At 34.5% G+C, this 14,524-nt stretch overlaps 1 protein-coding gene across 1 annotated transcript in view; it reads right to left on the bottom strand.

Annotated features, from left to right (window-relative positions):
* Positions 1-14,136, bottom strand: part of LMBRD2 (LMBR1 domain containing 2) — a 33,432-nt gene extending 19,296 nt beyond the window's left edge. The window contains exons 1-6 of the mRNA XM_068990688.1: positions 13,963-14,136; positions 13,615-13,712; positions 11,920-12,015; positions 9,037-9,204; positions 7,920-8,130; positions 1,391-1,465 (exon numbers count right to left, since the gene is read on the bottom strand). Coding sequence (XP_068846789.1) covers positions 1,391-1,465; positions 7,920-8,130; positions 9,037-9,204; positions 11,920-12,015; positions 13,615-13,712; positions 13,963-14,136 — 822 coding nt within the window. The remainder of the gene's footprint in view (positions 1-1,390; positions 1,466-7,919; positions 8,131-9,036; positions 9,205-11,919; positions 12,016-13,614; positions 13,713-13,962) is intronic.
* Between the last annotated feature and the right edge of the window lie 388 nt (positions 14,137-14,524).

Raw genomic sequence — 14,524 nt, 5'->3', positions numbered from 1 at the left:
GAGAAATGCAAATCGTCAATCAGCTATTATCAAAATGATAAGAAATAACAAGTGTTGGTGAAGGTGTGGAGAAAATGGAATCCTCACACATGATTGGTGAGAATGTAAATTGATGCAGGCCACTATGAAAGATAGTATGGTGAGTCCTCAAAAAATTAAGAATAGAACTACCATATGATCTAACTATCTCACCTCTGGGATTTTATCTAAAGAATAAGAAAATAGTAATCCTAAAAGATATCTGTACCCCTAGGATCACTGCAGCATTATTTATAATAGCCAAGAAACAACCTAAGTGCCCATCAATGAATGAATAGATAAAGAAGATGCAGTATACGTGTACATACACACACACGCATGCACACACACACACGCATGCACACACACAGTGGACTACTACTCAGCCATCAAAAAGGGCAAAATCTTGCCATTTGCAACACAGATAGACCTGGAGAGTATTACACTAAGTGAAATAAGTCAGATAAAGAAAAACACTGTATGATTTAACTCATATGTGGAGTATAAAAAACTAATAAACAAACAAAACAAAATAAATGAATAAACCAAACTAAATAAAAACAAACACTGATACGGAGAAAAAAGTAGTAATAAGGATAGGGTAAAATGGGTAAAGGGGTTCTACTGTATGGGTAACTGATGGAAAATAAATTTTGGTGGTGAGGATGGTATAGGGTATATAGAAATAGAAATATAATGTACACACAAAACTTAAGATATGTCATAAATCAATGCTACTTGAATTTAAAAAAGACTTACATGTAAGTCTTTAAAAATAAACATAGGAAAAGGAATAGTTCAGTGGTTCTATGGTTGCTGAGAAGGTAACTGGGAAACTCATTTATGGAATAATCATTTTTGGAAGTATATGAACACCTCCAATTCAATACGAAGGCATCAAAATCTTAACTGTATAGTTTCTTTTTAAATATCTATATGAAATATCTTACAATATCATTTATTTTATGAAAAATGCTTATAAAATAACATGTACAAAGCTGCTTAAAAGTGATTACTGAAAACATAGTTTAGTTTCTTACAGGAGATATGCTTTTAGTGACTACATTTAATGACATTTTTACAACCTATAAACATCCATCTCCATCACTGTGTCACAGCAATAATTTTACATTATTTAACATAATCTCTAATGACACATTTCAATGGAAAATACTGCCAATAAATAATGTTAAACATATAATAACAAACAAACTTTATGTACAAATTACTATTAATTTACTGTTAACATAAAAATGGAAAAGGCTGGAAGACATCAATCATACACTGTATAATTTTCTGATGCTTTTATTATAATATTAATTATGTAGATTTATATTTCAAAAGAAAGTAGATGAAAATATTATTTAATTACCTTTTTAAGTATTGTGTCAACACATTTTCTCAGTGGGTGGTTATACTTGATGCTCTCATTCACTTTACGAACTTCCTATAAGAACAGTAAGAGGAATAAAAATATTTCTATTTCTATAGATTAGGTGTTTCAAATCAGGATGCTCTAGGTATTATATATATTCTCACAATTTTATACTCAGCATATAAAACTCAGAGTTCCATCTCTGAATAAAAGTTCTTAATAACAAAAATAAAAATATAAAATTATAGAACAAATTTATCTATACCCTCACATTTTCTATATATTTCTAAGTTTACTGCCTTATCATTTGGTATACAAAGACGAATATGCATTAGAAAAACTCATGAACCATCTGTCCAACTTTGCGATTCTAAAAGAACAACACTTTGTTCTTCCACCTTGCTCCTCAAGCTCAATTATCTCATTATCCAAAATGCAGCAAAGAAACCAGAAGCAGAACAGGCTAAAAATATCACAAAGCACCTGCTCCCTTCCAACAACAGAGTACTTTCAGCAGTCACAACTAATGATTCATTCCACATTTTTAAGATTAAGAGTACATTATATGTCAGCACTGTCCTAGGTGAAAGGTCACCACAGTCCATACTGGAGGGTGGAGTGGGAAGACATGGTATTGTAAGTCTTTCACTAAGATTACAGTGTGGTGATGAGATAATTAAATAAACAATTTAAAGAGTAAGAAAGGCATGAAGGCATTAGGCAAGGGAATCTTTAGAAGCACTAGTTCTCAAAGAATCACAATATCCTATAATACTACAGGAAATTTTTGAAAAGTTGGAACCACTTTTCTAGGAAGAAGAAACAGTATGTTCAAAGGCTGGGAGGCAAGAGTGAACCAACCAGGATATTAAAAAGAACATTCTGATTATAGGGCAGAGAATGGCCTTAAGGGATGTAAAACTGGAGGCAGAGAAACCATAGGGTGTATAGACAAAGCTGTGAAAAAATAAAATATATATGGAAAAAAATATTATCCTTAATATATGAAGCATTTTAAAAAATCAACAGAAAAATGGGAAGCTATAGAAGAAATGCCACTGGCCAATAAATAACTGAAAAAAATATTCAATCTCACTAAAAAAAAATACAAGTTTTAAAAATAAGGACAGTTTTCTTGTAAAATTATAAAAAATTGCTATTTTGTAATGAGGTAAGACTGTAGGGGGAAAGGCCTCCTATATACAATAAAATGTCAAAAACCTATTTGGAAAATAACTTAGCAATATCCACCAAAATTTAAAATACGCAGACCCATGAATAATCTGTACCAACAGACATTGCTCCTGTCAAAGAGCTTAGCTGAGTGAAGAAAACAGGTATGATTCAAACAGAAATGGTGTGAAAACTGCTCTATAATCTAACATGGAAAATTTTCTGATGAACTGATTATTTAAACTGAGATAAAAAGCTAAACTGAGGATTGGAGTCAGCCAACCAAAGGAAAGAGTAAGAATATTCCAGACAGAGGGACAGCATGTACGAAAGTCTCCAAGCAGAAGAGAACAAGGAGTTTCAGGAAAGTGAAAGAAATCCAGTGACTAACAGGTAAGGAGAGTAATGGTCTGAGTACTGCTTGATCAGGTTGAAAAGTAAGAGCAAAGTACTCCAGAAGGCCTTAGCAGCAGTTCATTTTGAGGTCAATGAACAGGCCTAAAAACAGAATGAAAAGATTTGGCTTTTTAAAAGGTGCTTGAAGTAATCATTACAATTTTCCATTCTAAGCTACCTTAAAGTTCTGTTGATTTGTTACCATAACTTTGAATATAAACTATAGTCTGTTTTTATTTCATTAATGAAAGTATTTTCCTCTAAATTCCTTAGCTATAATAATAGCTTATTATACAAAAGTTAAGTATAAAATATTGATATTGGCTATAACTTATGAGTTTAAATTCCTTCAAAGTTCATAATTTTTATAAAATGCAGAAAGTATTTAAAATAGTAGCTTCTTTTCTTCATATAAAATAACATAATTTGAATTCTGTCATTATTGTATCATTATAGTCAGCTCAACATAATCTGAACTCTGTCGTTCCTGTGTCATTATAGCCAACTCTTCACCAGACAAAATACATCTAATCAGACTAAAAGGCAATTTTCAGTGGAAATAAGTACCTGTTTTTCCCTCTCCAAAATCATCTGCCTCAAAAAATGACAGCAGGTAGAGGTGACCTCTGGCCATCTAGCAAACATTTCTTTTGAATGATTTGACATAGCTTGTAAGTTTTATTAATGGTTCAAAGAAAAGAAATGGACACACAAGATATACATAATTCACTCCATGGAAAACATATCATAAAACACTAAACTGGTTTTTATAAAACATATTTGGGAGATTTTATGGATAGCTGAAAAATATAATTAATAATTACCCCCTAAAAAGGTGACTGTGATCTGTTAAAAGATGCATTCAAAACCAGTGTATTTCAAGTTTTCTCTCAAACTAAGTTATCAATAGTTTCATTCCATACTTTATTCTGCACAACTCCATCTGATTGGTTATCCTAAACCATATACAAGGTGTCAGTGATTCCTCACTGCTTTCAAAATATAGTCTGGACTTCAGTATGACTTTCAAGGCCCTCCCTGGCTGTATATCTTTCAAACTTTACAAACTTTGTATTTTATCTTACGCTTAATTAGTTTGGTTTAAAAAGCTCCTGATATCTGAGCAGAATGCTGTCAGCTATGAAAATTCTACATTTCCTTCAAGGCCCAGGTCATATTTCACTTTCTCCATTTCATCTCCACTGATCGTTACTCTGAAGCGAAACTTCTCAACACTAGAGCATGCATCATTTACACTGCATTTGCCATAAACTGTGAGGAACTGTACAATTTTGTACTCTAGACAGTTAGTATCCTAATAGCAAGTTCCACATAGCACTTCAGATGGCAGGAAGATATTAGGTATTTATTAAATGATAAAAAAAAATTTTTCTCCACAAGTTTATAAATTTTCAGACATTCAGAAAACAGGAAGGACCCAAAATTTCCTTAAAATACATAGACAAAGAAATCCGTATCTGATAAACTGGGGGAGGGGGTAAAAGGTACAGAGTTCTTTTATTTTGGGGAACTTCCTGCTATTTGCAAAACAACCATTAAGAAAAGTGTGTCTCTTACGATATAAAAATGGATCAAATTAACACTTTGTACACCTTAAATTTAAAGAGCCTCTTGATGAAGGTGAAAGAGGAGAGTGAAAAAGTTGACTTAAAGCTCAACATTCACAAAACTAAGATCATGGCATCTGGTCCCATCACTTCATGGGAAATAGATGGGGAAACAGTGGAAACAGTGGCTGACTTTATTTTGCTGGGCTCCAAAATCACTGCAGATGGTGATTGCAGCCATGAAATGAAAAGACACTTACTCCTTGGATGAAAAGTTATGACCAACCTAGACAGCATGTTGAAAAGCAGAGACAATGGTCAACAAAGGTGCATCTAGTCAAGGCTATGGTTTTTCCAGTAGTCATGTACGGATGTGAGAGTTGGACTATAAAGAAAGCTGAGTGCCGAAGAATTGATGCTTTTGAACTGTGCTGCTGGAAAAGATTCTTGAGAGTCCCTTGGACTGCAAGGAGATCCAACCAGTCCATCCTAAAGGAAATCAGTCCTGAATATTCATTGGAAGGACTGATGCTAAAGCTGAAACTCCAATACTTTGGCCACCTGATGCGAAGAACTGACTCATTTGAAAAGACCCTGATGCCGGGAAAGATTGAGGGCAGGAGGAGAAGGGGACGACAGAGGATGAGATGGTTGGATGGCATCACCAACTCAATGGACATGGGTTTGGGTGAACTCTGGGAGTTGGTGATGGACAGGGAGGCCTGGCGTGCTGCAGTTCGTGGGGTCGCAAAGAGTTGGGCTTAACGACTGAGTGACTGAACTGAACTGAACTTATATCAGATATATTCAATAAAAAAAGTGCTTTCTTATTCACATGGAAAATTTTCTCTTATCTAAAATGTTTTAAATCCCTCACACCTTAAACCTATACTAAAATAGCAAAGAAGGCATCAATTCCAATCCTTAATTTACCACAGCCTATTTTTAAGTACAGGACTTCTACATAAAAACAACAACAGTAACAAAATCTATCTTTATTAAGATACTGAAGGTTCCTCCCCAAATTTCTGTTGTTTAAACCACCCAGTTCACAGATCTAGAATAATAAACTGCATTTAATTTATACTTGGTAAAGGAATTTTGAATAAACTCGTGAAATCTATATTCCTTAAATATGAAAGAACTGAATTTTAATATCAACTTTTGAGGGGAATGCTATCAAATGATCTTTCAATTATTTTATTATAAATATAAATTTTCAAATTTTGTAAAAAATTCAAATCTTCAGTGAAAATTTTTCAAATATATCAAGTATAAAAATTACCAAATATAATTTCTTTTGAAAAATATAATAATATCCATCATACGCCTAAGGAATGCTACAGTTCTTAACATTTTATAAATAAATGCTGAAAAGTCAACATAAAAATTTTCAACCACAATCAAAGAATCAGTATTTATCAGTATTCATTCTTTTGTTCACTTAAAAATGGTTGCTGAGTATCTAAGAATTTAGAGAACCAAGGGAGGTGTTATGGGTTGGAACTCTGTTCCCCCAAAAATCATATGTTGTCTCAACACCCAGTACTTCATAATGTAATCTTATCTGGGAATAGGGCTTTCACAGCTTTAACTGGTTAAATTAAGAAAAGGCTTACTGGAATGGGGTGGGCTCCTAATCTTACTGGTGTCCTTATAAACAGGAAATTTAGACACACAGGCACACAGGGAGAATATCATGTGAATATGAAGACAGAGATCTACAAGCTAAGGAACATCAAAGATTGTCAGTTAACTATCAGAAGACAGGAGATGTGGTACAAATTTCCCTATAGCCCTCTAAAGGAACCAACCATGCTGACACCTTGATCTTAGACTTTACACCCCAGACCTCTGAGACAAAAAATTTCTGTTGTTTAAACCACCCAGTTCATGTACTTTGTTATGGCAGCCCCAGGAAACTACCAGAGAAGGCTTCCCTGAAGAATTCTCACTTGTATTGAGAACAGAAAATGAAGTAGGAATTAGCGAAAGTGAATGGAGAAAAGATGGTTCCAAGAATCTGGGAACACCACACTCAAAAACAGAACAAAGAAAGCAATGAACATAATGTTTAAGAGTAAGGGTCGGCAAAACAGATCCAATCCAGCCTACCATCTGTTCTTATCTGAACACATCCACTGCTCATTCATATTGGGTATGGCTGCTTTCATGCTAAAGCAGCCAGTGAAGCAGTTTCAACAGAGAGCATAAGGCACAGAAAGCCTAAAACAGTTACTATCTGGCCCTTTACAGAAAAGGGCCTGTCCCTATAAAAGCACGAACTAGAGTCAGCCTGCCTGGCTCCATCACTCGGTAACTGTGTGAACATGGGAAACTTACCCTCTCTGTGTCTCACTTTCCTTTATGGAAATAAGGATAAAAAACCTCCCTTATAAGGCTGTTTTGAGAATTGAATGTATTAATATACATAAAGTGCTCAGAAAGGCATAGGCAAATACGTCTATAAGTCTATATATTTGTTTGCCTACATGTTTGCTATTATCATCACCATTAATAAATTTAAGGAACCAAAGCTGACCAGTGTTAGAAGACTTTAGGGGCTTGAGATAAGGCTTGAGATTTTGACATGGGTCAAATCATTTTTTGATTGGCCACATTACAGTATCTTGGAGACTATTCTAACATGAATGAAAGCCTTTAGTATAAGGTTTTAAGCTGAAGATAACATTATTGGAATAGCATATTTTCACAGAAGAGCAAAATCTGAGGTGACTACATTCTTTTTTAAAATCAACTAAATTATTAAACAGCAAAATTTTGTACTTTGTTGTATTTTGCGTGTATATTATTGAAATTTATACTTTCAACAACTTTATGAGATTTGTTCAAATTATATGCATATTACAAGTGAGCAAAATGAAGTACCTTATTAAAATTATACACAGGAAACAAAACTGAGGCATACAAATTCCCATGAATATTGTTCTCTAAAGAGGTTTCCAGACTTGGTGGGATTACTTTGGGTCAAACATTCAGGAAGAACCCCGACCTTTAATAGCAATTTTCATTTCTACTATAGTCATAGTAACTATGTAACTTATCATCTAACTCTGACCACTTTTTGAGTCTCAACTTTTAACTATTAAAAGTTACCCCAGGATAACAAGCATAAGCCTGCACTGTTAAATACATTCACCCTGCATCTTTGTCAGTTAGAAGATGGAGATGATATCTTACGAAGTTGAACTGCCAATGAGTCATCTGAATGGGTGAGAAATTCTTTAGAATTACACATCATCAATTTTTCAGTCTAAAGTCCACCAGTATGCTGTTAACACCACCACCACCAACAAAACCAACAGTGTATACACAAAGTGATACTTAAAACTTGATGACTGTTGACTCCAGCATTTAAACTTGCTTACCTCCATAACATCTTCTAAAGTCTCTTCTGCATCTGCTTTCTCTGTCATCAATTTGGCTGCCTTAAAATAAGTTTTCATGAGTAGATAACCTCTTTTTGCGCCATTCCAGTATGACCGAGGAATTTCTACCAAGCCATACCCCAACAACAACACAAGAAGAAACAGACCCCATGTATTTGCAGCTGCTATCCCAATTGTCTGAAGCTGGTTCCTTAGAAAAAGAAAACATAAGCAGATAGCTGTGATACATTTTTCTAACAAAAACATAAAATGAAACTAACTAGTGTTAAAGGGTTTTTCAGAAAACAACTGCCCTACAATATAGATCCAATGTTATATGAAAAGTTTCAACCTTCAAATCTCAGCTCCTCTTTTAGTAACAGTAGATAATCTGTGTTGTAATGAAAAGTTAGAGTGTGACTGCAGAAATAGACACAGCAAACACTGCTTCTATTAGAGTTAAAATTAGAATCTTAGGAAAATTTATGGCAAAAATTATCCTGAAGAAAATACATTTTTCATTAGGCACTTTCTTATTTAATATTAACCAAGAGAAGACTGAAAAGAATTTTAAGCCTGAAAAAATTTTGTTTTGAAGCAGACACACACACATCTCAAGAATCCAACAGTAAGGATAATCACTACTACTCTATTCCTAAACTTTTCAGATATGACTCTTCACACATATCATAATACATAACAAGTATAACACAGATTTCAACTTTATTTTAATGACAAATCTAAAGTTAAAGAGAAATAGGCCCTCATATTATAATCAGAACAAAAGAAAATATTCACAACTTACAATGAAAAATAAATCCAGGTATTTAGTCATATGCAAAATTTTAAAGTCTATGAAAAAAATCATGAGAGTTAATACTTTTAACATAGCTCTTTGATAAAACATCAGTTCTTTGTCTAATATGTATATTCAAAGAAGTTATTCTATATTTTCCTTCTCAGTAATATGGGGTATTATGATATTCTTTTGGGGGAACCCATAAAACATGTCATGGTAGGTTTCCCAATGAAATGTTTACCTGTATATGAAATAAAATTTCATTTTAAAAAATTCAAATGTACACAGAAACAATGTTAAGAACATGGTTTATCTTACCATTCTAGGTGCAAGTGTGGGTTGACAGCTACATAAATTAAAAATGCTCCAAAAATCAGCAAATAGGTGCCATAATAGATTGCATTCTCAATTAGTGCAGTTTTGATCTTCCCAGTGATGGAAAACCCTCCTGATCTTGCATATGACTGCATGAAAGGTAACAGAATCCTGGATGATTAGAAAAAATATGATTAGAAAACACTTGACATGTCTGTATAATTTCAAAACACTGGAAACATCTAAATCTCAGTTTTAATGTGTGGTTCTTCTCATGAATCAATATGATTTTGAGTAATAACACTGAACCAAACTATAAGAGAGGGCTCAATATTTTCTAACATTAAATTCTGGGGAGAAAAAAGCATATTCCTGGGAGCAAAAACAATGATCAACAGAGAGTACAACAGTACTCTCTGACTTACAAGGAATCTGAAAAAGGCCTTTAAAGCTTTTTTGAATTAATTTAGATTACATCCAAAGAATAGTGAGGAATCATTTTCTTTAACTGAAGGGAGACACGACCAAAGTTTTGTTTTCTATGGACTGATACGGGTTCAACATGGAGAATGGGCTTAAATGGAACAAAACTGTAACTATTTAGAATGGGTAAGGGGTGGTGGTGTGCTAAGCAGGAGAGAAGGGTGGCTGTCAGCATACTGATTTTGAAGTAAAGGTAGGTCTAGTCCCTCAGTCGTTCGACTCTGGGAACGCCATGGACTGTAGCCTGCCAGGTTCCTTTGTCCACAGGCTTTCCCAGGCAAAGATAATGGAGTGGGTTGCCATTTTCTTCTTCAGAGGATCTTCCCGACCCAGGGATTGAATCCGGGTCTCCTGCATCACAGGTAGACTATTTACCAACTGACTGAGCCACAGGGAAGCCCAAATGTCAGGGAAAAGTGTCCTGGATACATCCTAAAGGAGCTGCACAGGAAGTAGCTGGCCATTCAGTTTCAGAATTCAAGAGAAAGAACAGAAATACAGATAGATTTGGAGTCATCATCATATCAATGGTACTGAAATAACATCAGTAGATGAGATCTGGAAGGGTGTATATACATAGAATGAATGAGAAGGAAAGATCTGAGACTGACGCCTCAAAAATATCAACTTTTAAATGAAAGGCAGACAAACAGAAGGAAAAGCCAACAAAGGAGACTGAGGGAACAGTCAAGAATTATGGAAGACAACAAAGAAGTACATGGAGAAGAAAGTGTTTGAAAGTAGAGAGAGGAAACAGTAAAATCAAAGGGTGCCAAGAGGTCAATAAATTAAGAGCCTGTATGTGTAAGTGGAGAAGGGAGAACAGGAAACAGGGTCCAGTGGCTTGTGGAAAGAATAAGCAGTGAGCAAATGGAGACACAAAATGCAGACAATTCTAGAAGTTTGGCTATGTAGGATAAATTATGGTATATTCAATAAGTAGAAACCTTCACAGAAATTAAAAAAAAAAAAGAATACTGAGACATACAACACAGAAGAATCTTCCAAATTATATGAGCGACAAGAGAAGCAAAAAGGTACATACTGTATAAGTCCATATTTATAAAGCTGAAAAAGCAGGCAAAACTAATCTATGGTAACAGAAGTCAGAAGCATGTGTTACCTTTGGGGAGTGTAATGACTGGGAGAGAGGTATGTGGGAAGCTTCTGGGGATATTATTAATGTTCTATATCACAATCTGAGTGCTCATTATATGGGTATATTCACTTTGAAGAAAAGTCAAACTAAATACAGTCTGTGGGATTTTCTGTACTAATTTATGCTTTTAAAAAAGTCTCTCTAAAAAATTACAGCAGTGATGAGTAGATCATCGAGGGGAAGACAGAAAGTTGGAAAGGGCTCTGACTCGAATTTTCTAACAAGAGCTGAAGGAGATAGGTCCATTATTTCAGGAAGAGGGATTAACTTTAAGAATGACTCTTACATTCTTGGAGGGAAGGAAAGAAAGGATAAGTAGATAGCTTTGTTGGTGAGCAGCTGAAAAGAGGTGCCATCTGACGATTCGTTTTTCACTGGATGGCAGAAAGTAAAGTCATCTGCAAGGAGAGAAAGTGGCTGTTTCTAGGATGTAAGAGAGAGTCACAATCACTGCTGAGATTTGCAATAACTGGAAAGATTTGCTGTGGAGAATGAAGAGCAAACAGATGAGAAACTTAAAGGGTCAAAGTTTGGCAATGTTGAAGAACTAGCCAAGTTCAATGTGCATGCTACAGGCATGCTATACTCTGCTGTGTGATTTTTCTCTTGCCATGTTCTCCACCTCCAGTTTACTTGTATTATATTTATTATAAAATGCTCAATAGGCAGTGGAAAAAGTATGAATGAGTCTGGAGCACAGCAGAAAGACAAAGATATAGGGTAGAAAAAAAAAAAAGATTTGGAATGCATCACAGGTTAATGAAACCATGGCTATAAATTACAGTTATTCAGGGAGAGTCAGATAACAAGATGACCAAAGATGGAACCCTTGGGAACACCAACATTTAGAAAATGGGCCACAGAAATGGAGCATTTAAAGGAAATCCAGAAGTTTGTACTAAGCATACAGAAAACCAGGGGTTAACGATGACCTTAGCAAGAGACCAGTTTCACATAATAACGGGGCTTGAAGAAAACTGAATTGAAGAAAGTCCAGAAAGAAGGCAGTAACGAAGAAGAAATGGTGACAAGGAGAATTTTTTGTCTCTGTTTTCTATTTCTTGTTTATTTATTTCTTTTCATTCCTTTTAAGATAAGACAAACCTGAATGAGGGGAGAAAGCATATAGATTTAAGGGAAAATATACATAAATAAGTTCTAAAATATGAAAGTTCACTGAAAAAATAATCCCTTTTTAAAATTTAGCCCAAATATTGAAAATTTTATCCTTCACCACCACTTACCATGTTAAAAATTGTGAAGTCCAATATACTACTCTCCAGAAAATTGGCATGATTCCATCAGGAATGTAACTCCATGGCTTGAAACACGGATGTTGGCTAATAACAATTTAAAACCAATTAATCAAATGCTACTTAAATGAACTGCACAATTAATTTGTGTTGGCAAAGTTCACTTACATTCAGCTTTAAATTATGGATTCTATCTTGTAAAATTTTATAGAAAATTAAAATTCAAAACTGTCAAAAAACCCACAAAGGGAACAAAACTCTTTTAAGGAGGAATGCATTTAAATTTTCAATTTTTTTAAGTCTTTTAATAAAAAGAGGATATAATGTACTAATAGACTAATGAAGTGACAGCTTTAAAAGTAAATGCATTATGAAATCAAACTCTTGAGATGATTACCTTTAAAATATACACTCACTTCATTGGGTTGGTTATGGTGGCAAGAAATAAAGGTTATCAGGTGATTAAGTCCTAGAAACTGGAACCCTAACTTATCAGTCACTATAGCATATGTCCTATGGAGACAGATCCTAGCATCTATACATAATTCTGTTTGAATTTTCTGAAAACATGTTTATCTGACCATAGATTCTTTCAGTAATAGTCAGCATTCCTAAATTGTAAAGCTATTCTTCAGTCCAAGGGCTTCCAACACTCCACAGTGGTGCTTCAAAAGGGAATAACTACTACATTTAAAATTCACCCTTATCTAGCTTTGATTTTAAAATAAATAAATAAAAGCTGCATGCTGCTAAGTCACTTCAGTCATGTCCGACTCTGTGCGACCCCATAGACGGAAGCCCACCAGGCTCCCCCGTCCCTGGGATTCTTCAGGCAAGAACACTGGAGTGGATTGCCATTTCCTTCTCCAATGCAAGAAAGTGAAGTCGCTAAGTCATGTCCAACTCAGCGATCCCATGGACTGCAGCCCACCAGACTCCTCCGTCCATGGGATTTTCCAGGCAAGAGCACTGGAGTGGGGTGCCATTGCCTTCTCCGTAAAAGCTGCATAAAGAAGTATATAATATTACTTAAAGCACTAGTAAAAACTACGTGTGTTCGTCGCTCAGTCGTGCACGACTCTTTGCGACCCCATGGACTGCAATCCACCAGGTTCCTCTGTCCATGAGATTTTCCAGGCAAGGATACTGGAGTGGGTTGCCATTTCCTATAGCCAATACTTATTAGTTTTTTACTGGGAAGTTTGATATGAATTCAATATAACCTTTTGATAATTTGCACTTTATGCTCAGTCTAAAACCATAATGTTTTTAAAGGATGCGCATATATCAAAGGAATATCCTATGTATGGAATAACCTCCTCTTCCTTCATTACAACCTTGTAAATTAGGAAAACAAGAAAATGCACACCCCATTTTTTTTTTACTGGATTGGAAAAACAGCTTTTGGAAATCTATTCTTAATAAAGAACTAAAAAAATCAGGTCTTCTCCAAGTTTCTATTAGCATCTGCTGAGAGGTCTTGAATGCCAATAAATATTTAAAATGTATTCAAGATTAAAATTTAAATAGGATACAGGTAATGAAAAGTCTATTAGCGAAGGATGAAGAAGGGAGGTGAGTAGAGAATGAGGATAAAGTTATAAATATAAAACCCAGATGCTAAAACTGACAATTTTTAAACAAATTGCCCCCTACAACATTTTTTTTTAAAAAGGAAGAAAGTACCTTGGGATTGGGGTAGCAGTTGCATACAATCCTGTCATGTTGCTACCCTCAGGAGGGCTTGAGTTTGCAGCAGCATGTTTGCACCGGTTGTATATTGTCTAAAGCAATAAAGGCATGGTTTAAAAATGAAAACCAAAAAGTTACCAAGTACTTAAGGGATATTGGAATGTATCAAGCTCTTTACCCAAAATTACCTTCCTGGCTATGCTTTTTAGTGATCAAATTCATATGATTAACACTTGCTTAAAATATAAGTTTAACTTTTATATAAAGAAAAAAAACATATCTCAAACATGCTGTCTGATTACAACTGCCTTTTAAATTGTGAAAATTAGTTTCACCTCTTACCGTACTAACATCCAGAGGGAGAATAAACACAATCAGAAAGCAGAGATACCAAGCTAGCAGTGTTCCAACAATGACAAGTCTATGCTGCTTCTTAAAGTCTCCATATCGATGAAGTAGGAATAACGCCAGGAAAAAGACAAAAACAATCTCGAGTCCCAAAGCTGCACCACTCATTATTCAATGTTTCCTTTGATTCAACAAAGTAATTCATATATAGGCCTGGATCATTTCTATAAGCCAAGAAGAAAAAAAATAAGGCAGTGTTAACATATAAAATGACCACTTGGAAATTTCCCAATTATTTTTTATTCATGTACTAACAAATTCTTTGGAAAACTGTCAGGCTTTACACCTGACTCTTAGTAAGATAAAAAGGATAAACCCTATTCTCAAGTACTTCTGTTTTTTAAAGCATATGTTGAAAATTTTGCATAAATTATATCTTTAGGAAAAAAACTATTTTAGCAAAAATAACACTAGTTCCAAAAATATTACAAAGAATACTAGATATGAAGTTTAAATATAGTGTCACTTGGAGTTGTTCCTTAATATTATAAATCCT

The sequence above is a fragment of the Capricornis sumatraensis genome, chromosome 18 (assembly GCF_032405125.1).
Source record: "Capricornis sumatraensis isolate serow.1 chromosome 18, serow.2, whole genome shotgun sequence".
In the NCBI taxonomy this organism is placed as follows: domain Eukaryota; kingdom Metazoa; phylum Chordata; class Mammalia; order Artiodactyla; family Bovidae; genus Capricornis; species Capricornis sumatraensis.
This window is presented reverse-complemented; position numbering and strand designations above follow the sequence as displayed.